The 25,448-nt window shown below is 41.3% G+C and overlaps 1 protein-coding gene across 8 annotated transcripts in view; it reads left to right on the top strand.

The window, feature by feature from the left end:
• The window catches only part of LOC135240565 (nebulin-like), a 75,166-nt gene that overhangs the window by 6,157 nt on the left and 43,561 nt on the right, over positions 1–25,448 (top strand). For 5 of the 8 annotated variants that reach the window (XM_064310175.1, XM_064310176.1, XM_064310178.1 and 2 more), the window contains 52 exons: positions 719–835; positions 970–1,077; positions 1,330–1,434; positions 1,798–1,902; positions 2,195–2,299; positions 2,407–2,511; positions 3,033–3,137; positions 3,394–3,501; positions 3,587–3,703; positions 4,569–4,670; positions 4,762–4,869; positions 5,101–5,205; positions 5,471–5,569; positions 5,948–6,052; positions 6,233–6,340; positions 6,655–6,768; positions 7,238–7,435; positions 7,553–7,660; positions 8,042–8,140; positions 8,910–9,014; positions 9,137–9,244; positions 9,730–10,041; positions 10,145–10,351; positions 10,848–10,952; positions 11,262–11,369; positions 11,521–11,832; positions 11,933–12,139; positions 12,841–12,945; positions 13,207–13,314; positions 13,452–13,763; positions 14,550–14,756; positions 14,851–14,955; positions 15,223–15,330; positions 15,419–15,730; positions 16,345–16,551; positions 16,678–16,782; positions 17,031–17,138; positions 17,289–17,600; positions 17,858–18,064; positions 18,235–18,339; positions 18,551–18,658; positions 18,767–19,078; positions 19,318–19,521; positions 21,247–21,351; positions 21,605–21,712; positions 21,829–22,140; positions 22,401–22,604; positions 22,777–22,881; positions 23,082–23,189; positions 23,316–23,627; positions 23,785–23,988; positions 24,583–24,687. In XM_064310175.1, coding sequence (XP_064166245.1) covers positions 719–835; positions 970–1,077; positions 1,330–1,434; positions 1,798–1,902; positions 2,195–2,299; positions 2,407–2,511; positions 3,033–3,137; positions 3,394–3,501; positions 3,587–3,703; positions 4,569–4,670; positions 4,762–4,869; positions 5,101–5,205; positions 5,471–5,569; positions 5,948–6,052; positions 6,233–6,340; positions 6,655–6,768; positions 7,238–7,435; positions 7,553–7,660; positions 8,042–8,140; positions 8,910–9,014; positions 9,137–9,244; positions 9,730–10,041; positions 10,145–10,351; positions 10,848–10,952; positions 11,262–11,369; positions 11,521–11,832; positions 11,933–12,139; positions 12,841–12,945; positions 13,207–13,314; positions 13,452–13,763; positions 14,550–14,756; positions 14,851–14,955; positions 15,223–15,330; positions 15,419–15,730; positions 16,345–16,551; positions 16,678–16,782; positions 17,031–17,138; positions 17,289–17,600; positions 17,858–18,064; positions 18,235–18,339; positions 18,551–18,658; positions 18,767–19,078; positions 19,318–19,521; positions 21,247–21,351; positions 21,605–21,712; positions 21,829–22,140; positions 22,401–22,604; positions 22,777–22,881; positions 23,082–23,189; positions 23,316–23,627; positions 23,785–23,988; positions 24,583–24,687 — 8,073 coding nt within the window. Of the gene's footprint in view, positions 1–718; positions 836–969; positions 1,078–1,329; positions 1,435–1,797; positions 1,903–2,194; positions 2,300–2,406; positions 2,512–3,032; positions 3,138–3,393; positions 3,502–3,586; positions 3,704–4,568; positions 4,671–4,761; positions 4,870–5,100; positions 5,206–5,470; positions 5,570–5,947; positions 6,053–6,232; positions 6,341–6,654; positions 6,769–7,237; positions 7,436–7,552; positions 7,661–8,041; positions 8,141–8,909; positions 9,015–9,136; positions 9,245–9,729; positions 10,042–10,144; positions 10,352–10,847; positions 10,953–11,261; positions 11,370–11,520; positions 11,833–11,932; positions 12,140–12,840; positions 12,946–13,206; positions 13,315–13,451; positions 13,764–14,549; positions 14,757–14,850; positions 14,956–15,222; positions 15,331–15,418; positions 15,731–16,344; positions 16,552–16,677; positions 16,783–17,030; positions 17,139–17,288; positions 17,601–17,857; positions 18,065–18,234; positions 18,340–18,550; positions 18,659–18,766; positions 19,079–19,317; positions 19,522–19,723; positions 19,829–20,066; positions 20,175–20,287; positions 20,600–20,859; positions 21,064–21,246; positions 21,352–21,604; positions 21,713–21,828; positions 22,141–22,400; positions 22,605–22,776; positions 22,882–23,081; positions 23,190–23,315; positions 23,628–23,784; positions 23,989–24,582; positions 24,688–25,448 lie in introns of all 8 variants that reach the window. The other 3 variants (XM_064310181.1, XM_064310179.1, XM_064310180.1) reach the window with 3 other exon arrangements.

Genomic DNA, 25,448 nt, shown 5'->3' with positions numbered 1-25,448 from the left:
CAACGTGGTGTCTGCACATGAGCTGAAGGTGCATTCAGCGTGGTTGCGCTCAGTCATTTCCTTGTCTGCTTTGATTGGTCTGCTGGTATAAGAGCAGGAGGTTGTTTTTGCTAACCTGGTCCCTTGCATTCATGGTCTAATCACACTAACATTCTCTGCTGCTGGCATCTCAAAATGGCTGCTGCTCCATTTACTGTGTTACCAATCTTGTGTTGCAGTCTTGCTGTGTATCCACTTCTGAGGTACTAATGCACAGAACAAGTGACAAAATTTGCCATGTTTACGTGATGTGATGAATTGTTTTAAATGTCTTTTTTATATTTGGTTAGCTGTTATGGGTAAGTAAAGATGATCATAACACAATTATAATAATACATTTATTACATGAGGAACATAATTGTTCAGTCCCTATTTACCATGTAAATCCAGTGTATTTCTGCAGCCTTTGCTCTATTTTTGAGTTCAGTTTCAGTTTTGAGTTATGGCTTACTGTTGGAAGTATGTGGATGAATTCTTTACATAAATGCTAAGATGGACACATTGTTTTTTACTGTAAGAATATAGCAGTTGATATTTATCTTGCTAAGTAGAAGCACTTAATATTTACCTCCATGCCATGTTTTTATCACTGTGTTTGTGGTTTTGCATCAGAGTTGTTGTTGGTATCTGTGTCTGTCATACGCCACACGATGGTTCTTAATCACTGCTTTCTCCTCAGGAGAAGACAGGGGAACTCCCTACAAGAAAGGTGAGGAAGAGGGTGAAGGTGGACACCTCCAAGTTTATGACTCCCTACCTGGCCCACAGCAAGAAGATGATGGACCTCTTCAGCCATGTAAGCTGCTTGTCCCCACCACCCCCTGGATCCAGCACACCTGTCCTTGTCCTTCCCTATTCAAGTGATCCTCAAACCTGATCTTCTGTTTTTGTTTTTGTTGTTTTTTTGGTGTTGTTCCATCGGCCTTGTAGAACAAGTACCGCGAGACCTATGACAAGACCAAAGGCCAGCCCTATGAAATCACGTCTGACACCCCTGAGATGATCAGGATTAAGAAGGCGCAGGAGCAGCTGAGTGAGGTGTGTACATCCTGCAAAAATACCCCCACCAGCCACCTCAGAAACAGATTTTTACACATCCATTTTACATACCACTTCGGATCAAGGGATATCTCTGTGGAATTAGCTTATTTTTAAGACCATAACTTCACATTTATTACTCAAAAGATACAATCCATAGCACATGCCTGGCTCGGTTTATTTTCTGCAAAGGTATTTAGTTGCAGGTTATAGGTTCCTGATTGATTCCTGGTCTATTCTTCTGCCTTAAAGGTGAAATATCGCATAGATGGTTTGAGATCTCAGAAGGAGTGCAACTACGATGGCGAGGCCAGAGAAATTGTTCACGCAAAGCATGTCAATGACCTGGTCAGCAAGGTAAGTGATTCTGGATTTTGTACATCAGCATGATTCACTGAGAACTTCTTTGAGTTTCTCATAGCCTATACTAAACATGTTATACTAAACATTATTTTACTGGTAGGAGTTTGTTGAAATAGAGAGATAATAAAGAGAGATAACCATGTAACTGTAAATGTACATAACTATGTTCTGCAGTGTGGCAGTGAATATGTTGATCTGTATTGGACTGTAAACGTATTGGTGTGTGTTGGAGTGTGGTAGTGTGTCAGTGTTGTTCACAGAATGGAAGTAAAAAGCCACCGTGTGGAGTAGAGTGCCAGTGGACATGTTTGTTACTCTGTTGAGTAATGTGACAGTAAATGTGCTGGTGTGCTGTAGGTTCTGTACAAGCAAAACTGGGAAGAGACTAAGGACAGGTACCTGCTCCCCCCAGATGCCCCAGAGCTGGTCCTGGCAGTGAAGAATGCTGCCAACTACAGCAAGGTATTGCTCACAAAGGGCATAGTGCAGTAATGGTGCTACCTTGAATGACAGCCATTTTCTACCAGAAGAAGCTAAAATCTTTTTTAAGATTCTGATGCTTTTCACATTGCGTTTGCACATTGCTTTTTTCATTTATAATCTAGTGCTCATTATAATAATCCAGCTCATAATAGTATTTCCATGTGCATATGCAGCAAAACCTTAAGGGTACAAATTATACTTTTAAATTGCCATGTTGGTTATTGGTGAGACGGAATGCAAAATGGATGCTTGTGTCTGGTTGTTCACACAGAAACTGTACACGGAGTCATGGGACGAGGATAAGACCATGTACTACCCCTACAGCGACAGCCCTGAGCTCCGCCGTGTGGCAAAGGCCCAGGAGATCATCAGTGATGTGAGTACTCCCTACCAGCCACAACCGAATGCCACAACCTACCTCTGCCCTTTTGCAAAAGTGGCAAACTGACAGCTCACACGTCTCCTGCATGTCGCCTCCCACAGATACAGTATAAGAAAGGTCACGACGAGCGAAAGGCCAAGTACACTTCACTGGCTGACCCTCCAGATGTGGAACTGGCCAAAAAAGTGTTCACCCAGCGCAGTGATGTGAGTACAACACTCCAACTCCAGTGCTGTCTGTACCCCCATACTGTATCTACCTCCGTACCTCCCAAACCCCTATACTGTATCTCCATACTGTACTTACTCCTGTACTGCCCTAAACCATATACTGTACCACCACACTGTATTTACCCCTGTGCTGTCTTAATCCCTGTACTGTACCCTTCCATACAACACATATCTCACCCCAGTGCATCTAGTCCTGTATTTCACTTTGCAATGTACTGTTCCCCAATACTTTATATATCGCCATTCTGTGCTTGCCCCTATATTGTACTCCTGTACTACACATACCCCACCCCAATACTGTACTTACCCCAAATGTTCCCTCTGCTAAGGCATCCATGACATCACAGCAACCTCATGATGACATAGTGTTGAAATCACAGTCTCTTTACAAGAGCATCATGGATCATCTGAGATTTTTATTGTCTTTTACTTTTTACAATGTACAAGAAAAATATCTGACCATTACCCTGATCTCTCATATCTGTTTCCTGTTTCAGCTGAAGTACCATGAGGACTATAACAAGCACGTTAAAGGCCAGTGGTGTGAGACGCCGTACTTTGATGTGGCTGTCGGAAAAATGGCGATGGACAACCTCAGCAATGTAAGTGTTACCCTGGAGTCCACAGAAAAAATATAGTGCCATGGCATATCTTAGTTAGGTTAGCTAGGTTAATTTGTCTACAGTGGTCTGTAGTTTTGTGAAACTGAATATTTTTGTGCGGGTTTGCTTCATACTTTATGTTTGTTGCATGAGGATCTCAGCTAGTTCAAATGAGCTGATCTGTTCCTTTCTCTAGATGCCCACCTGTCCCCTCCCGCTTTTACAATGGCATCCTTTATTTTTGTTTCCCCTCCAGAAAAAATACACGGCGGACTTTGAAGAGTTCAAAGACCAGATTTACTTCATGCAGACGGAAACTCCAGAGTACAGCACACACAAGAAGGCTGGCTGCAATGCCAGCACAGTGAGTATCAACATTAATAAGCATCTGTGAGCAACAGTGTGCATTTCCATAGTAATAATGTTTTATTTCTCTGCTTGTCCTGCAGGTCAATTACAAGAAGGCTTATGAGGACACCAAAGCTGATGCTGATTACAACGTCCTCCCAGCCACAGAAAACCCCCTTCTGAGACAGATGAGATACGCCGGCACTATTCTGAGTGATGTACGTTTTTGCCAAATGAGCCTCCCTTTCAGTTCAATCACGGGTTTGTGATTTCAAAAAAAGCTTCATCATTTATAGTTGATTCATGCCTCTATGCAACCATCCCTGTGCACACACCCTTGTCTCTCTACAGGAGAATAAAGTCAGTATTGGCTTTAATTGATGTTACTTATATACTCCATTATATGACCCTTAATAGCATACAGAATAATTAGTGTTGACAAATCAATGCCACTCAAACTATGTAACCCCTTCAGCAAAGTTAGTGCTCTTTGTGCTATATTTAAATGCTATGTCTATGATGATGATATACATCCTCATGGTATCCTGGTGGTATCCCAAAAAAACCTGCTGGCTTTTTGCTCCATCTCTTCTTAGGATGCTAGTGTACTGCACAGGCCAGTTCACAGAGAGATAGGCAGTAGAACATGAGGAATGACAGGGCTCTTGTTGATCGCTCATAAGATTATCAGTGAGGTGTGAAAGGTAGCTGTAGCACTGGTCTTGGTGGAAATGAAATCTCTGGAATTACCTGTGGATTATATCACATTTATGGCCCCTTATCTATGAACCTAATACTAAGCAATGATAATGTTGTTTAACCAGTCTTGGAAAAGAACCAATCCTGTGTCTAATGATGAGGAGCAGTGCAAGTTAGAAGAATAAAGTGCTGTTCTGACTGCTGTTCTGTTGAGGGAAACTAGATATAAACCATCAGAAACTTCCCAGAAGTGTAAACTGAGTCCTACAGTCAAAGATCTGAGTCTTGTCATTGGCATCAACTGTGTCATCAGTCAACATCAGACATGTGAGTCATGTCGCTTTACTTATGATCAGTGCTTGTTGTGTTTTATTCTCTATACAGAAAGTTTATAAGGATAACTATGAGAAAACAAGAGGTTCCAGTATCAACTACTGTGATACCCCCAAGTTCAAAATGGACAGCGTGTTAAAGAACTTCAATGATGTAAGTATGCCTCTCGTAATACAGAAACAATATCAATAAAGATTATTTTTGGTGGTGCTGTGATCTGATTGCATTTTTCTGTCTTTCACAGTTACATTATAAAGACAAGTATGATCGTGAGATAAAGGGACATTATATTGGCAGCTATGAGGATGTCTACATGCTACACTGTCAGAAGATGGAGGAGCTCAAGAGTGAGGTAAGTGCAAATCGTTCTCACCTCCAGAACTCTGTATAGTTCAGTTTTCAGAAGCCACTCATTTTTCCAGCCAGAGGTGTCTGGCGTTGCATAAAATCTGAAAACAGTGCACTCACTAAAGATAAAATTATAATAACGATAATCATAAATGTAGACATGTACCTTAGATACAAATTTACAAATACAAGTGCACCCTAAAGAAATTTACGTGTTTTTTCTTGTCTTTTTCAGAAAAATTATAAAGCTGATTATGAAGACATGAAGACAAAATGCTACTTTCCTCAAACATTAAGTCCTGAATATGAAGCCATAAAGAAGTTAGGAGAGTGTAACGATGTAAGAACTCTCTTTGATTAGCATTCATCTTCTTGACCAAGAGCTTCTATGATTGCTTGTTTTTACAGACAGTCTCTGAAAAATATTTTCATTGTGTGAAATAATTAAAAGCATTGGAGTTTAATCCTAAAATGGGATCCTGGAGAGCTTTCAGCTCTGACCTCTTTCGCAGGTCTTCTCTTCATATGTGGATATACGTCATTCCTTGATGACAATTTGAGTGATGCTCTTTGTTCTCTTTGTTGTCTGCCATTTATCTTTTCAGAAGCTTTATAAGACGCACCCAGACACGGTCAAGTTCACCCAAGTCACAGACTCTCCAGTCCAGGTCCAGGCTGCCATTAACGCCAAACAGCTTAGTGATGTAAGTTTCACATGAGTTCAATTTGGTATTGCCTCAGACAGGTAACTAATTATTATGTCTGGTTATAAATAACAACATACAAAATCTAAACTTTTGATAATAATACCAAACAACATACAGGGAAACTGCCTGATCTTAATGATATTGCAACAAACAAAAGTTGAGGTTACCTCTTCTTTATATATTGTACAACATAAGCCATGATGACAAATCTTTATTATTAAAATGTGGTGCCAATATAACACCTGCCAAATGAACCAAATGGATGCATAAGACCCCTGAACATGAATCAAAGGACAGAGGGCAGTACTGAATGTCCCTTATGTAGGAGAATGCAGCAGACTAACATCCTGTGTGTGTGTGTTTTTTTTATTTCAGCTCAATTACAAGCAAGACTATGAAAAGCAAAAAATTAAGTACTCCTTGCCTCCTGATTTCCCCTTCTTTGTTCAGTCCAGAGTCAACGCCTACAATCTAAGTGATGTGAGTGCAACCCCATTTGAGAGAACATTTAAGTTCTAATTTCATTCATTTAAACAATAATATGGTTATGCGTGCATTCTGAACAATCATATGTTTAAATATATCAATTTTTCCTTATGCTCAAATTTTTTCATCTCTATCAGTGCTTTTAAAAGCATGTCATGTTGACCTTTTTTTCAGAAATGTTATAAGGATGACTGGGAGAAAGTAAAAGCCAAGAAATTTGAGGTGAAGTTCGATGCAATTCCAATCCTGGCGGCTCGTGCCCACACCAACATTGCCAGCGATGTAAGTGAGCCCTGGTGTGCACCTGGGACTACTTTTATGTTGTGCACTTAAAGAATGTACCTAATCAGGACAAGCATTTTACAGCCATGTTAGAGGGATTGAAATGGGGCCGGTTGCATTCTATGCAAAAAAAAAACAGATTAAGCAGTTACTAGGTATGTTCTCACAGGGGGCTGAACATCTTGCATAACATCTTGCCCTATGACCCACCGCCTCTTGAAGTTAGAGCTCAGTGGTTATTTCAGGGTTGGACAGTTGCTCACTTTTAATTGTCCTTTTAATTGCATGCATATATCCATTCTCTCTTGTTTCAGGTAAAGTATAAGAAGGAGTATGAGAAAGCCAAAGGCCACATGGTTGGCGCTCTCAGTATTGAGGATGACCCTAAGATCATGCACTCCGTCCACGTGGCCAAAATGCAGAGCGATGTAAGTCAGGCACCATTTTTCCAGTGTGAATAAACTTAATCCAACAGCACACCCTACTGGGCCTAGCAGCCCCTGTGAGCTGCGAGCTGCAGCTGTGGACCCACCAAAGTTGTTTGTGAAGTTGAAGTTCATGCTTCAGTCCACTGAAGTCCACTGTTGGTGCAAGACCCTTCTCAAAATATATATGAGCATTTTGGGATGATTTACCTGAGGACACCAGAGACAGTGATACTTTAGCACCTTCTAAACAAAGCTTCAGACCTCCTCTTACTGAACAGAATTTAATGTTGAAAACATTCCAATGCTTTTTATATTGCTTATAAATGAATGGTCTTCCATGAATTGCTGAATTGTTTGATAGTGTCCTATTTACTACTGAATATATTATATGAGTACAGTACTTATTATGAACAATTCACAAACTGCACTTTACAAATATTCAATTTTATTATTAACAAATATCTTCCAGCGTGAGTATAAGAAGGACTATGAGAAATCCAAGACTAAGTTCAACACCCCACTGGACATGATGCTGGTCACTCTGGCCAAGAAGTCTCAGGGCATCGCCAGCAACATGGGATACAAGCAACTCCACCACCGCTACTTCCTGCCCCACGACAGTGTGTCGCTGGACCTCGCCAAAAAAGCCAACATTCTGCAGAGTGAGGTGAGCACTGTCAGCCATCCTGGTTCATGGAAACTCACATTCCGGGGAGGACTCTGCTGTGTTTATCACATGCATGGAAATTAATGTGCTGTTTTTTTTTTCTTGTCCTTACCATAGAATCAATACAGGTCTGACTACAACAACTTCACCAAAGGCACCCCCTGGATTCCCTACGGTTCCATGGACGTGGAGAAAGCCAAGAAGGCTGCTGAGGTCCTTAGTGAGGTATGACATAATAACGGCCATGCTTATTCAAAATGCTTATTATCAGGTGAATTCAAAGCCAAATATGGTTTATTAAAGGTATATTACCAAAGGTTTATTAAAGGAATTAATTGTTCTCTAAAAAAATACAATCGACACTTTACATTTAACATGAGATTAAAACTAATTGTTAGCTGTCATGAAAACTTCAGAACATGAGGGAAAATGTTTGGTTGGACATACCTTATTGAGACCATGTGAGATTTTATGGCCATCATTGTGGCGGATCAAATACTTGTACAACTAAATTGGTCCATCAATTATTTTCCCTGGGTTTGATGTGCTTTTTCAGCATTTGTAAAATGCAACCTCTCCATCTCAATGTGTTTCCATACCATTCAGAGGAACTACAGACAGCACCCTGACACCATCCCCTTTACTGCCATAGAAGACAACCCTGTGATGGTCCAGGCCCAAGTCAACCAGATCCAAAGGAGTGATGTGAGTTTTAGTGTTCACCAAAGTGACAAACACAACATTACATCTGCCTTAAATTCTAGCAGTGACAGAAGGTACATTATTCAATCTACTGTAGGGGGCCCATGCAGTGACAAAGTGAAATACGTTTCTTTAATTACATTACATTACAGGCATTTAGCAGACGCTCTTATCCAGAGCGACGTACAACAAGTGCATTAGTTCAAGGTGCAGAGGTGCAAAAGAAACATACTAGAGTTAAGTAAAGATCGTAGTGCCAGAAGTGACCACATAGATCAGGACTCCAACCCTGTAGAGTAACCTGTTCAGCAAACAAACAATCCTGCCAAGTACAAACTAGCACTGAAATTACATTTGCCTAATCAGAATCAGACAAAAACAAACCTGCCAAATAAAAACTAATGTGATCGTATTAGCCTAACTAGGTATATTGAGCTAAACTATAGGCTAGGGAGGGGTAGGGAGAGGTGCAGCCTGAAGAGATGAGTCTTTAGTCTGCGTTTGAAGGTAGTCAGATTCTCTGCTGTTCTGACCGTCACGGGCAGGTCATTCCACCAGCGAGGGTCCAGGACAGACAGCAGACGGGAGCGGGAAGTACAGACACGAAAAGGGGGAGGTGCCCCCTCTTAATAAATCCCCCCTCTCTCACTCAAAATGCTGCTGTCCTTAAGTCGTTGCTATCTGATGTGTGCAGCGTACAACCACTCTCATCAATCTGAAGTTGTGGGCCTTTAGATGATATTTAATTTCCCACTGTGTTTTCCCCTCACAGCTGCATTATAAGAAAGGGCTGGAAGCTGTCCATCAGAAATACTCTCTGCCCGCTGATGTTCCAGAGCTGCTCCAAGCCAAGGTCAACGCTTACAACATCAGCCAGGTGCGTAAGGCTAACTGCTCTCTCCCCTTCCACCTAAACTCCCTTCTTCAAGAAGCAGTAATTGTGTGAAACCTTAAACGTTGGTTCCAAATGTGCCAGACTTTCTTGATGATCTCTTTCAGACTAACTACAAGTATGCCTGGCAGAAAGACATTGCTAAGGGATATGACATGAGGAACGATGCTATTCCTATCATCGCTGCAAAAGCAGCGCGTCATGCAGCTAGTGATGTGAGTCTCACTGATGACATCCACTGCAATGACACACACACACACACACACACACATACACACACACACACTCATATGCACACAAATACACACTCACACACTGCCATCAACCTCAGCAGCATGAACAACACCACTCAAACACACTCCCCCAGACACACAGATGCACACACATCCCCATTCAAGTAAGGCCACACCCCTCATATACACACTCCGCTATTAAACCATCAGTAATGTCCTTGCATGTCATGATATAACATGAATCATATAACAATGCATGATTTCCTACATTATAATTTCTAGTATTTTATCTTGATACCCATTTAGAAGAGATCAAGGTGCATAATTTCTTTCTATTTAACATTTTTTGCTTCAAATATTAATTGATTTACATACACTGAGGTGCAGCACCCTTTCTGACTGAATTGCTGTTTACAGTGACAAAAACAAAGATACGGTTCCAACATTTCTTTGGATTTTCTCTGTAGGTTCAGTACAAGAAAGAATTTATGAAAAACAGAGGCCATCACGTGGGCTTCCGAAGCCTGCAGGACGACCCCTTGCTGGTGAACTACATGCACGTGGCCCAGATGCAGAGTGATAGGAACTACACAAAGGACTATCACCAGGCCAAGTTGAAGTACCACACTCCTGTGGACATGCTCAGTGTCGTCCAGGCCAAACAGGCCTCTGCTGTGACCACCAACACTGGCTACAAACAGCTCCGTCACCATTACACTATGCTGCCTGACGCCATGCCCCTGCAGCTGGCTCGTAATATGAGCAACATCGCCAGTGATGTGAGTCCCAAACTCTGTTCCTTTACCCAATAACCAACCCAAACCCACTGCCAGCCATCACGTCATTCCCACTTCTTGGTGCGTGTTTATTTTATCCCTGCAGTACAACTACAAATCAGATTACGAGGGGTCTGTGAAGGGAATCGGTTGGGTTCCCATTGGCTCTTTGGATGTGGAGAAGGCCAAGACCGCAGGACTGGCGCTGGACGAGAAGAAGTACCGTCAACATCCCAGCACCCTCAAGTTCACCAGCCCACTGGACTCGATGAACATGGCTTTGGCCGCAGCCAACAGCAAGCAGCTGAACGAGGTGAGCAGAGTCTGCCTGCTTCTCACCTTTATGGGAAAAATCTATGTGTCAACACTGTACAGCATGTAGTGAAATGGCACATGCATATTTTTCACCACCTTCCGGATCATTTTCATCAATATCACATTAACTATAATCCACTAATGTTCACTAATATGTGCATTATACTTTGGATTTAATATTTCCACTTTTACTGATATATACTTACAGTATAATTAATTAGTAGATTAAGTAATGATAAAATGTTGCAGTTGTACAGCTGGCCCTTTATTGGGAATAATGTCGCCCAGTTGAGCGTTCATAAGGGAAACTATCAAATTGGCACAGGATTGAGCCCTTTGGGACAATGTACATATGTCAGTGCCTTTAATTTCAGATGCACGTGCAATCATGTTGTCTGTTTCAGTTGCACAGTTTCAGTTCCAAAAACATCTCTTTGTTACAAACCTGTTTTTGTATATAACTCACGTTTATTCGTGGGCATGTGTGCTTTCAGAGAGACTACAGAGCCAGTGGAGAGAAGGTCAAACATACCTATCACCTCCCTCCAGACACACCAGAGCTTCTCCAGGCCAAGTATAATGCTGCCAACATCAGCCAGGTGGGTAAACACTTGTGTCCGCAAGCGCACGCACATAAGCACGCGCGCACATATGGACACACACACACACATACACACAGACAAACACACAATGTATATACACACATACACACACACCGCCTCCTCATTTCAGCCATTTGTTAAAGGTAAATACTGACATGGTCTAGAATGATAAACAATAAATGCAGTCTGATGTACCAATATACAGAACGAGTTACAAATGTGGTGCGTTAAGAAATTACTTTCTCACTAAACTCGCTAAAACTCGTATAAGCTGTTAATCTGTGTTTTTCTGTTCATGTTTTTTAGACTTATTACAAGTATAATTTCAAAAAGGATCTGCTCAAAGGTCATCACCTGAAAGAAGATGCTATTCCTATTCTTGCTGCTAAGTCTTCCAGAGACATTGCCAGTGATGTAAGTATGATGCTTGAATTTTGGGTTAATTGGCAATACGGTTGGCGGTACTATAAAAGACAGAACATATATTTGCAATTTGGATATTCTGTTATAAAGGTGCCGTGCATTCACAGAATTATTACAAGTGGAATGTTTTTCTACCTTACAGTACAGGTACAAGTTAGGCTACATGAAATCCAGGGGTAAACACGTGGGCTTCCGTAGCCTGCAGGACGACCCCTTGCTGGTGCACTACATGCACGTGGCTAAGATGCAGAGTGAAAGGAACTACACAAAGGACTATCACCAGGCCAAGCTGAAGTACCACACTCCTGTAGACATGCTCAGTGTCGTCCAGGCCAAACAGGCCTCTGCTGTGACCACCAACACCGGCTACAGACAGATCCGTCACCATTACACTATGCTGCCTGACGCCATGCCCCTGCAGCTGGCTCGTAACATGAACAACATCGCCAGTGATGTGAGTCCCAAACTCTGTTCCTTTACCCAATAACCAACCCAAACCCACTGCCAGCCATCACATCATTCCCATGTTTTGTTGTGTGTACTTGACTCTGCAGTACAACTACAAATCAGATTACGAGGGGTCTGTGAAGGGAATCGGTTGGGTTCCCATTGGCTCTTTGGATGTGGAGAAGGCCAAGACCGCGGGACAGGTGCTGGACGAGAAGAAGTACCGTCAGCATCCGAGCACCCTCAAGTTCACCAGCCCGCTGGACTCTATGGACATGACGTTAGCCATAACCAACAGAAAGCAGCTGGACAATGTGAGTGTTTTATAAAATTAAATTAAATTTTATTTGTATAGCATTTTTTACAATGATCATTGTGACAAAGCAGCTTTACAGAGATGTGGACCTGAACCCCTTAAAAGAATGCCTAGGGTGAGAGTTACAAGGAAAAACTCCCTGGCTGAAAATAGGAAGAAACCTTGAACAGGACTGTCCTGCATAGAGCCCTAACCTCAACCCCGGCCAACACCTTTGGGATCAGTTAGAAAGCTAACTGCGAGCCAGGCCTAATCACCCAATCAGTGCCTGACCTCACTAATGCTCTTCTGGCTAAATGGATGCAAATCCCTGCAGCAATGCTGAAACATCTGGTATAAAGCCTTCCCAGAAGAGTGGAGGTTGTTATAGCAGCAAAGGGTGGACCAACTCCATATTAATGCCCATAATTTTGGATGAGATGTTGGATGTCAGGTGTCCACATACTTTTGGCCATGTAGCTTAGCTAAGTGGGTATGTTAATTAATGTTTGTTTGAACATGTATGTGAGTATTTCCATGCAGGTTTATGTACATGTATGTCAATATGTACTGTATGAGGGTTTGTACAGGTATAATAGCATGTTAATGTATGTGAGTATGTAGGTATGTACGTGTGTGGATGGGTATGTACAGGTGTGAACAGATATGTAGGTATTTTTGGTCACATTTCACAAATAAACATTTCTTCCTATCCTCCAGATTGCATACAAGGCCTCTGGGGAGAAGGTCAAGCACACCTACAACCTGCCTGCTGATGCTCCTGAGTTTCTCCAAGCCAGATACAATGCTGCAAATTACAGCCCGGTGAGTGGACACAAAACACAACCACTGCGATCAGTGCACATATACTACAGAGAGCCTCCAAAGACTCTTTTTTTGCTAAATGTACATTTGTTAGCATGGCTACTCTCTTCATGTGTGAATTCTCAGTACTCCATTTAGTGTACTTTAGTTCTTTTTGCTCCCCTGTTTCATCGCTTGTAATGATCCTTTTTCTCCTATAATGGAGTGATGTAAAGGAGATGCAGTACAAGAATAAAGAGGGTAACATGTCTGTCCCCACAGTCTGTCTACAAGTATGCCTGGAAGAAACACATCGCCAAGGGATATGACATGAGACCAGATGCTATTCCCATTGTTGCTGCTAAGCTGGGACGACACATCGCCAGCAACGTGAGTGTGCACAAAGGTTTTGGAACATGATGCTCCACAGATATGATCACCTTTATTTATTTCCTTTGCTCAGTTGAACTATGCTAAGCGTACAGTCACATTTCTGCCATTGCTTTATGTTTCCTCCCATTATGCAGTATCAATACAAGAAAGAATATGAGAAATCCAGGGGTAAACACGTGGGCTTCCGAAGCCTGCAGGATGACCCCTTGCTGGTGAACTACATGCACGTGGCCCAGATGCAGAGTGATAGGAACTACAAGAAAGACTATCACCAGGCCAAGCTGAAGTACCACACTCCTGTGGACATGCTCAGTATCGTACAGGCCAAACAGACCTCTGCTGTGACCACCAACACCGGCTACAGACAGATCCGTCACCATTACACTCTGCTGCCTGACGCCATGCCCCTGCAGCTGGCTCGTAACATGAACAACATCGCCAGTGACGTAAGTGTAGCCCTGTCCCCTCTGTTGTGAAAGTAAAGCTAAGCTTGTGAATCCACATGTATTATGCATTTGCGTCATTCTGATCACTGTGCAAGTGTAATGGTCATCTGGGACTGAAACCCCTCCTTTTGGCACTGAGAGCTGACTGACTGCTATCATGCAGGGAGTGCTGGTTTTGGGTTAACAAGCCCTTAGCATTTACATTCCTCAATATAACCACAGAGCTCATAATTGTGGTCTGTTTTTATTTCATTGTTTACTCTAAATATTAAGCCTTTCCAATGAGGGCTTTCAGAATTATGCTAGAAAGCTCTAAGAAACATGCTGGGAATTATGTTAAATATACACAGGTAAAATTTGCAAAACACATTCCCATAGTAAGGTTTTTAGCGCAGAGAACATGCCATAAAACAGAATAACTCTACACAGTAAAGATATGTCTAAGAAAGATGCACTTGGAATGAAACATTGTGAAACAACGCAAAACAATAAATGTAAAACTGTGTGAAAAGATAAATGCTTGTTTTAGGAGTCCAAATTTAACTAGTCTATGAGTGCAATACTTTAGTAATATATAGTCAAGAGTATTTTCTATGACTGACCAGTTTTTTGTGTATATAGTGAACATGTTGACTTGCCGCTTTCACTGTGTCTTGTTTGCCTTTTCACATAATTTGAGAGAATATGCTTTATTTATCTTAGAATGATAGGTTGCCTGATACATAGGCTCCAGAACCATGGAAATCAAACCATTAACTCTTTCTCTTTTTGCCTTTTTGTTTCCAGTATGAATACAAGAGTGATTACAACAGCTCTATGCGAGGAATTGGCTGGGTGCCCATTGGTTCACTGGGAGTGGAGACTGCAAGGATCGGTGGAGAGATACAGAGTGACGCGAGGTACCGCACTCATCCCTCCAAGTTCAAGGCCACAAAACTGATGGACTCCATGGATATAGTTCTTGCCACTGCCAACAATCAGATCATGAATCAGGTACGTACTGAGTACAATACAGTTGGCTGAAAGCAAGTTCCTTTTCGTGGTAGTTCATTAGATTGATCATGATTTTTGCTTGATGTTTTTCCAGAAAGCATACACGGACGCTTGGAATAAAGATAAGCTCAAAGTCCACATCATGCCAGACAGTCCTGAGATCGCCCTGGCAAAAGCTAACGCAGTCAACGTCAGCGAAGTAAGTTTCTCTGCATGTATGGCCACCATTTTTACCAGTCTGTACTGCATATTATGAGAATGTGTAATACTAAGTGCAATGGGAATGCAATAAACACAATCACTATGAGCAAATTAAGTTCCAAATTACACTACAGGCATTTCCGCATTTGTATATATTATGAGACATTCCTGGCACTGTGTGTGGTATCCTCTTTTTCCCAAATCATGGTTGCAGGACTGGCGATGTGGCCCATCATACCTAAACTCTGATTGTTTTATGTTTCAGAAACTCTACAAAGCCAGTATGGGGGAATTAGCCAAGAAAGGTTATAACCTCAAACCAGATGCCATCTCAATTACAGCAGCAAAGGCCTCCAGGAATATTGCCAGTGATGTAAGTTTATTTCCAATTTCCCATGGATATGATGAAGAAATTCACTAAAAACCCCAAATAAATCAAAAATGTTTTTATTCTGTTACAGTACAGGTACAAGTCAGCCTACATGCAATCCAGGGGTAAACACGTGGGCTTCCGTAGCCTGCAGGACGACCCCTTGCTGGTGCACTACATGCACGTGGCCAAGATACAAAGCGACAGGAACTACACAAAGGACTATCACCAGGCCAAGCTGAAGTATCACACTCCTGTAGACATGCTCAGTGTCGTACAGGCCAAGCAGACCTCTGCTGTGACCACCAACACCGGCTACAGACAGATCCGTCACCATTACACTCTGCTGCCTGACGCCATGCCCCTGCAGCTGGCTCGTAACATGAACAACATCGCCAGTGACGTGAGTTTCACTTTTATTCAGCGGGCATATTGACACAGCCATCACCATCATTCTGGTGAAACTGACAGGCTCGCTCAATGAATTGTTACCACAACTGGACCGAACTAATATTTGGATCGAAACCCTCCAAAGACAACCTTTCCATTGAGTGTGTTGCACATTCCACTGGAGTGTTAGAAATCTATCTTTCTTTCTGCCCAATTATCTGTATACTCAGCACCCCAGCTCAATGACTGCACGATACAGTGCAATCATTTAGATGAGAAAATAAGTCAAGGCCCTGACTCATTAAATAACTAAAAATCCTCACCAAGTTTAAGTGGCAAAGTAATCCTTGCTTCCACTCCTTGTCTATTAGGAAAGCACTGTGCATTGACAAGTGAAGCACTAGAACGCAGTTATGAGTTGTAACTTTCTGAAAAGCACTACCCTGTAGTGACACAAAAAATAATTTTAAAAAATCACTATTTTATCTGAAAGAGAGAATGACTCGCCATACCTAATATTACTATATTCTTTTTGACATATTGATTTCCTGTCTTATGGCAAGGTTCTCAGTCATAAATACCATAAGGCTAACTACATTTCCAATCTGATTGCCATTTTATCTCCAGTATGAATACAAGAGTGATTACAACAGCTCTATGCGAGGAATTGGCTGGGTGCCCATTGGTTCACTGGGAGTGGAGACTGCAAGGATCGGTGGAGAGATACAGAGTGACGCGAGGTACCGCACTCATCCTTCCAAGTTCAAGGCCACAAAACTGATGGACTCCATGGATATAGTTCTTGCCACTGCCAACAATCAGATCATGAATCAGGTATGTACTGAGTAAAATACAGTAGGCAGAAAGCAATATATTCATATATATTCGGATATATATGTCTAGTTAAAATTATACATTAATTTTATAAAAAAAAAATTTTTTTTTACCATTGCATTGCAGAAAGCATACACAGACGCTTGGAATAAAGATAAGCTCAAAGTCCACATCATGCCAGACAGTCCTGAGGTCGCTCTGGCAAAAGCTAACGCAGTCAACATGAGTGATGTAAGTTTTACTACATATATGGCTGCCGTGTGTACTCTACTGTATATTATGAGAAATGTAATACTAGGTGTGGTGGGACCACAATGACCATGAGCAAGGTAAATTCCAGATTACACAACAAGTACCCCCACATCTGTACATATTAAGACATTACTGAAACTGTGTGTGGTGTGCTTGTATTTTTCGGAGTTGTTGGAAGGGCTATGTTACCAAGAAAATCTAAACTCTGATTTTTTTTTCCATTTCAGAAACTCTACAAAGCCAGTATGGGGGAATTAGCCAAGAAAGGTTATAACCTCAAACCAGATGCCATCTCAATTACGGCAGCAAAGGCCTCCAGGAATATTGCCAGTGATGTAAGTTTCATTATATTTTATATTCCACATGTCTACAGCTATTCGAAGCTTTCATAAAATTTTGTTGCTTCAAGGAAATTTGACAACGATGTGGTGCAGAAAGTCACTAAAAACCCCGAATAAATCAAAAAATATTTTATTCTGTTACAGTACAGGTACAAGTCAGCCTACAGGCAAGCCAGGGGTAAACACGTAGGCTTCCGTAGCCTGCAAGACGACCCCTTGCTGGTGCACTACATGCACGTGGCCAAGATACAAAGCGACAGGAACTACACAAAGGACTATCACCAGGCCAAGCTGAAGTACCATGCTCCTGTGGACATGCTCAGTGTCGTACAGGCCAAACAGGCCTCTGCCGTGGTCTCCAACGCCGGCTATAGACAGATAATCCCAACCAACAAGCTTCTTCCTGATGCCATGAGCTTTCAGCTGGCTCGCAATATGCAGACTATTGCAAGTGATGTAAGTACTGCTTAATGGACAACCTCTCTGTCTCTGAGGAAACAACATAATCCATGAACATAAAATGCACTTTTGTGTGACATTTGACTGAGATTCAATTAAGTATTTTAGGTATCTGGGTGACTACTGCAGAGTAAATAAACTGAAATGGAAACATACAACCTGTTTCTATTGTTATGGTCGGCTTGACTGTAGGCAGATTTACATCAGAAAAAGGCCTTATATGTAAATGAATTCTTTGTCCATAATCTCCACAGAATGTGTACAAAAGTGAGTATGAGAGCTATATAAAAGGTATTGGATGGATCCCCATTGGTTCTTTGGACGTGGAGAAAGCGAAGACGGCAACAGCCATCTTAAATGAAAAGCATTACCGCCAGCACCCCAGCAAATTCAAGTTCACAAAAGACATGCAGTCTATGGATGTTGCTCTGGCGACAGTCAACAGGCAGATTGGCAACAAGGTGAGAGAGCTTTGGTGGCTGGGATCCAAGATCCCCATTCCAATAATGTATTCCTGCTAAAAAAATTATTTTGTGAAGTTGGATTGTATACATTTTAGAAATTTCGATGGCTATATCTCGGTGTTTTCCTTGCAAGGTGTCAGTAGTTCAAATGCACTTATTTCCGGCAGCATGCATATGTTGAGGCCTGGGAGAAGGACAAGACCAAGGTGCACATCATGCCTGATTCCATGGAGGTGTCTCTGGCACGACAGAACAAGATAACCTACAGTGAGGTAAGCCATGTGTTCAGAGGAAGAGCTTCATCATTTTATACTGAACACCATAACATAGAATAATGGAGGATTAAACTGTTGATGCGCACTTGAAGGAAAGTATAAATGCCTTCCATATGTGGCCCTCAAGTCTGGATCTTTATGAGAAAACATGTTCTATATGCTATGATATGATTGGAGATATGGCCATTAATGTTGTGTTTCCTTACAGAAACAGTACAGACTTGCTAATGAACTGGCAAAGAAGAAGGGCCACAACCTGCGTGAAGATGCCATTCCCATTCTTGCTGCTAAAGCTTCCAGAGACATTGCCAGCGATGTACGTTTTTATATTATATTTCTCATTGCTGTCATGTCATTTTTTCATGTCATAATACATCATGAAAAAGACACTTTTAAACACAAAACCATTCTTTGATTCGTACAGTACAAATACAAAACAGGATACCGTAAGCAAGTTGGACACCATATTGGAGCGCGCAGCATCAAGGACGATCCCTTGCTCATGTTGGCCTTGAACTCAGCTAAGATTGCCAGCGATGCTCTCTACAAGAAGGACTTCAACCAGTCCAAGACCAAATTTCACCTTCCAGTGGACATGCTGGCCTTTGAACTGGCCAAGAAGAACCAGATTCAAGTCAATGATACCAACTATAGAACTTACCTGCACAAGTGGATCTGTCTGCCTGACGCCAGTGATGTTGTGCATGCTAAACATGTGTATGAACTACGAAGTGATGTAAGTGTGAATACATTTCTCTGTGTGGATTTTGAAGTATTTTACTGTTTTTATTTATTTATTTTTTCATTTGTTTCAGTTTTACTTGTCACTATATGCAGACTTTTACCTTAAGAAAAATTTAGTAGCTGAATTAAAAATCTCTTTGCTCTTCATCTCAATCATAGCTGAGTTTCTTAAACATGATCAGTCCATATATTTTTGATATTTAAACCTTCTCGCATCTTCTGTTTACTCAGGCTGCATATCAGGCGGACCTGAAATGGCTCAAGGGCTTAGGCTGGGTTCCCATTGGCTCACTTGATGTTGAGAAAGTGAAAAAAGCAGCAGAGATTCTGAGCGAGAAGCTCTACCGCCAGCACCCCAGCAACTTCAAATTCACCAGCAAGACAGACTCCATGCCCCTCGTTCTGGCTAAAGCCAATTCACAAATTGGCAACAAGGTATTATCAACATTTTATTATAACAATGTCACTTTAAATTCATGCAATACCTAACTAGTAGGTGGAATATTTTTTTTATTTGCAAAATAAATATTTCAATGAATTAAAGAAATTGGAACTGAATATATATATATATATATATATATATATATATATATATATATATATATAAATATTAATATATTAATTTTAATACCTACATTCGTTGTACACTGAAGCATGGGAAAAAGATAAGACCAAGGTGCACATCATGCCGGACTCAATGGAAGTAACTCTGGCCCGACAGAATAAGGTCATCTACAGTGAGGTAAGCTATGCACGTAAAAGAAGAGGTGTGGTTTTTCTGCACACATCAGCTTTTTAAAATTATTGAGCTTTTTTAGTTTGTTTGCAGCGATATTCAAAAGCACCGCATTTTAAAAAATGCACGCAAAGTAACTGAATGAATTCCAAAATGGATGTTGATAGGTAAAGTTGTTACTTTCCTGTACTTGCTTTGTGTTGAGCAATGTTATGATGACATGTTGTGTTGCTTCTTAATTCAGAAAAAATACAAACTTGCTAATGAAGAAGCTAAGAAGAAGGGCCACAACCTGCGGGAAGACGCCATCTCTGTTCTTGCTGCTAAAGCCTCCAGAGACATTGCCAGTGATGTAAGTTTTTTCTTAATTCCAACAATGCTTAAGGACATTTGTTTTCCTCACTAGAAAAGATGATACCTGAGTAACAAGGACAAACACAATAAACCAGTCTTTGTCTCTTGCAGTACAAATACAAAACAGGATACCGCAAGCAAGTTGGACACCATATTGGAGCGCGCAGCATCAAGGACGATCCCTTGCTCATGTTGGCCTTGAACTCAGCTAAGATTGCCAGCGATGCTCTCTACAAGAAGGACTTCAACCAGTCCAAGACCAAATTCAACCTCCCAGCAGACATGCTGGCCATTGAACTGGCCAAGAAGTGCCAGATTCAGGTCAATGATGCCAACTACAGAACTTACCTGCACAACTGGACTTGTCTGCCAGATGCCAATGATGTTGTTCATGCTAAACATGTGTATGAACTGCAGAGTGATGTAAGTGTGAATATATTCTACTACCAATTATCTATGATGGATTTTCAAGTGTTTTAGGGTATTTATTTTCTTCACTGTTTTCAGTTTTACTTGTCACTAAATTAAGATTGGTATCTCTATTACCTTAGCACATAGTTAGCAACTTAATTAAAACAATCTCTATGGTCTTGTTCTCAGTCATAGTAGAGTTTCTAGAACACGATCAGTTCACACAATTTTGATTTTAACCTTCTCGTATCTTCTGATGTGTGTTTACTCAGGCTGCATATCAGGCGGACCTGAAATGGCTCAAAGGCTTAGGCTGGGTTCCCATTGGCTCACTTGATGTTGAGAAAGTGAAAAAGGCAGCAGAGATTCTGAGCGAGAATCTCTACCGCCAGCACCCCAGCAAATTCAAATTCACATGCACAACTGAAGACATGCCACTGGTTCTGGCTAAAGCCAATGCACAAATTGGCAACAAGGTATGAACACCATCGTATCATAACAATGTCACTTTAAAACCATGCAATACCTTACTAGTAGGTGGAATTTTTTGATTTACAAAATAAATACTATAATTGCTTTTAAAAATTGAAGCTGAATTCCAAATAATAACTAAAATACAGAAGAACAAAATGCTTGCAATGACCTTTGCATTTTTACAGCGTTTGTACACTGAAGCATGGGAAAAAGATAAGACCAAGGTGCACATCATGCCAGACACATTGGAAGTAACTCTGGCCCGACAGAATAAGGTCATCTACAGTGAGGTAAGCTATGCATGTGAAAGAAGAGGTGTGGCTTTGCAGTATATACCAGCCTTTTTAAATGATTCAGCTGCTGTATTTTGTTTGTGGAGATTTTCCACAAACATTGCCCGTTATTTCATGAAATTAGTGTGTTTTTGCAAAAACAAATATGATGCTCAAAAGTGAAATTGTTACTTTGTTGCATTTAGCTTTTGTAGGATGATATAAAGATTGCTTTGCAATGTAATATGGTTTGATTCATTTCTCAATTCAGAAACAGTACAAACTTGCTAATGAAGAAGCTAAGAAGAAGGGCCACAACCTGCGTGAAGACGCCATCTCTGTTCTTGCAGCAAAAGCCTCAAGAGACATTGCCAGTGATGTAAGTTCTTTATTTTTCCTAAATTGGTGATGTTAATTTTCACAACTGAAGCAACATTATCAGTAACTTTATAACAAGAGCACCCATATGTTTACTAAACCATATGTCCTTTGCAGTACAAATACAAGACAGGATACCGCAAGCAGGTTGGACACCACATTGGAGCACGCAGCATCCAAGATGACCCGTTGATGATGCTGGCTGTGAACTCAGCTAAGATTGCCAGCGATGCTCTCTACAAGAAGGACTTCAACATGTCCAAGACCAAATTTAACCTCCCAGCAGACATGCTGACCATTGAGCTGGCCAAGAAGTGCCAGATTCAGGTCAATGATGCCAACTACAGAACTTACCTGCACAACTGGACTTGCCTGCCAGATGCCAATGATGTTGTTCATGCTAAACATGTGTATGAACTGCAGAGTGATGTAAGTGTGAATATATTCTACTACCAATTATCTATGATGGATTTTCAAGTGTTTTAGGGTATTTATTTTCTTCACTGTTTTCAGTTTTACTTGTCACTAAATTAAGATTGGTATCTCTATTACCTTAGCACATAGTTAGCAACTTAATTAAAACAATCTCTATGGTCTTCTTCTCAGTCATAGTAGAGTTTCTAGAACATGATCAGTTCACACAATTTTGATTTTAACCTTCTCGCATCTTCTGATGTGTGTTTACTCAGACTGCATATCAAGCAGACCTGAAATGGCTCAAGGGCTTAGGCTGGGTTCCCATTGGTTCGCTTGATGTGGAGAAAGCCAAGAAGGCAGCAGAGATCCTAAGTGAGAGGAACTACCGCCAGCCCCCCAGCAATTTCAAGTTCACCAGCAAGACAGACTCCATGCCCCTCGTTCTGGCTCAAGCCAACAACAAAATAATGAATCAGGTACAGTACACAATCCAAAAGATGTCAGTGGACTAGTTATGCTGCTTATCTTGATAAGAAATTTCTCCACTCTGTGGATTTACCCCACAATCAGGTACTGAATCCTGAGCATTCATATGCTGACTGTGACCAGATTCACTTATTTCCAGTTAATTCAGTTATATTTTTACAGCGCTTGTACACTGAAGCGTGGGAAAAAGAGAAGACCAAAATTCACATCATGCCAGACACATTTGAAATAACTCTGGCACAACAGAACAAGATCATCTACAGTGAGGTAAGCCATGAATCAGAAGAGAGGACATTTTTCCACACACAGCAGCCTATTAAAATTATTCCACCATTTTAATTTGTTTGCAATGATATACATATGCATTGCTTTTCATGTAAAAAGATACAAAGAATCACAATTATGTTAGAAATTGATGTAAAAATTGTTGTACAATTTTAAATGGTTCACTTTGTTTTTACTTTCAGAAACTGTACAAACTTGCTAATGAAGAAGCCAAGAAGAAGGGCCATAACCTGCGTCATGATGCTGTCTCTGTTGTTGCTGCAAAAGCTTCCAGAGACATTGCCAGTGATGTATGTTCTTTATTCTTACTTTGGCATCCTTTTTATTTTTATACATAATGACCTAAATATTGTTATCTGAATATATTATACAGTCTGAAATAATCTTCATAATAAACTGGTCCTTGTTTCTTGTAGTACAAATACAAGACAGGTTACCGTAAACAAGTTGGACACCACATTGGAGCGCGCAGCATCCAAGATGACCCGTTGCTGATGCTGGCTGTGAACTCAGCTAAGATTGCCAGCGATGCTCTCTACAAGAAGGACTTCAACATGTCCAAGACCAAATTCAACCTCCCAGCAGACATGCTGACCATTGAGCTAGCCAAGAAGTGCCAGATTCAGGTCAATGATGCCAACTACAGGACTTACCTGCACAACTGGACCTGCCTGCCTGATGCTAATGATGTGGTCCAGGCCAGGAAAGCCTATGATCTGCGCAGTGATGTAAGTACTTTAAAAATTCAAAACCACTGAGGTCAATTCTGACAGTATCCTCAGACTGTAAGGGGTGGTTTTTCCCTCATGGAAGTTGGTCTGTTTTTTACTGATGTGTTTGCTGCCCCATTGTCTGATTAAAATTTTTTCTGATTTCTCACCCCAGCATGTCTACAAGGCTGACATGGAATGGATGCGGGGTGTGGGCTGGGTTCCCGCCGGCTCACTGGAAGTGGAGAAAGCCAAAAAGGCAGCAGAGATCCTGAGTGACAGGGCATACCGCCAGCACCCCAGCAGTTTCAAGTTCACCAGCAAGACAGACTCCATGCCCCTTGTTCTGGCTCAAGCCAATAACAAAATAATGGACCAGGTACTGTGCACAATGCACCTAAAAGGTGGAGAAAAAGATGTCTGTGGGGCTACTGTGTGGTTCATCTTAATAAGTGTGTTCTAGTTTGTGGATGCACCCCACTATCAGGTATTGAATCTCAAACATGCCAGTACTGACTGGACAGCAGCTCTGCAGGCCAGTGAATAATTGGGCATACAATCTTCCAGGGGGGGGACATGGCACACCAACAACTTTCTTTAGTCAATGGGGCAGCTGTGGTCAGCCAGTAGAAGCTGCTCAGGAAGTGCTCTCCTCTAGTGCTGTGACTGTGCAGCTCAGCTAGTGGGGTGTGCCTCTGTGCTGCCTTGATCTACAGAGAAGTTGGCCAGTAGCTTAGCCTGCCTTGCTCAGAAAAAATGTCCAGCTGTATAATTGGATAGTCAGATGTGATCTTCTCTAAATAAACTGGCCACCATATGATCACTATCTGCCAAGAAAATAAATTGGCAGATGAAAAAACAACTGTAAATACACAAAATTACACTTTTCTCAAGGAAAAAGGGATCTTGTTTTTAATTTTTATTTCTTTTTTTCAGTTCCCTCTCAAACTGTGCTTGTATTCCCGTTTCACAGAGAGCTTACCGTGAGGTCTGGGACAAAGAGAAGATTAAAGTCCACATCATGCCTGACACCCCTGAGATTATGCTGTCTAGGCAGAACAAACTCAACATCAGCCCGGTACGCCCATGCTCCTTTCACAGTTAACTTTGCTTTCAAGAGACTTTGTCATTCTCCAGTGTGAAATCAGTCTCATCTTATGTCCATTATTACTTTCTTAAATACATGCTTTGTAAATTCCCATTAGCTCTGTGTACTGTAAATGTCTCATAATTCATTAAAGGTACAGTATGTAAGTTTGGATAAACACGCAAGAGAGAGGTAGATTTTGAAAAAAAAAAAAATGAAGTTCCACCCGTCCCCTCAGCACTCCCTCCAAAGCCCCTCCCTCCAAACACTGGCACACATGCTGCCTGATATCTGAGTACTGCAGAGAGAGGGCGTAATGTGACCCATTCAATCATAATCAGTTAGAAATCGATGTTTATTTCAGAAATGTTAATTGGCCGTTTTAGGGTTTCTTTTAGCAGGACAATATCTTGGCTTTCATAATATGTATGTCCAATGCAAAATTGAGAGTAAAAATATAGTTTTGAAGCTTTCAAATGTATGATGTCAGCACCAGAGTTTCGCATCGTTTGGAAGCTCACTTCAGCCAGTTTATTTTGTCACCAGTCGCACCATCAACTCAGCTGCTTTCGCGGCTACAAGCTAATGGGTTTAATCAAATTTTACTTGAAAAATGTCTGCTCTTATCTGCGTAGCTCTGCCCACCTGGCCTGTTCAGTTCTCTGGCAGTGCTGTGAACGTAACAGGATGATTGACAGGCAGGCGAGGTAGAGAGCTGTCCTGATTGCTTGTTAAGATTGAGGCATGGTGAA

This window comes from Anguilla rostrata, chromosome 15 (genome assembly GCF_018555375.3).
Source record: "Anguilla rostrata isolate EN2019 chromosome 15, ASM1855537v3, whole genome shotgun sequence".
Taxonomy (NCBI): domain Eukaryota; kingdom Metazoa; phylum Chordata; class Actinopteri; order Anguilliformes; family Anguillidae; genus Anguilla; species Anguilla rostrata.
The sequence above is the reverse complement of the archived record's forward strand: the minus strand, read 5'-3'. Positions and strand labels throughout refer to the sequence as shown.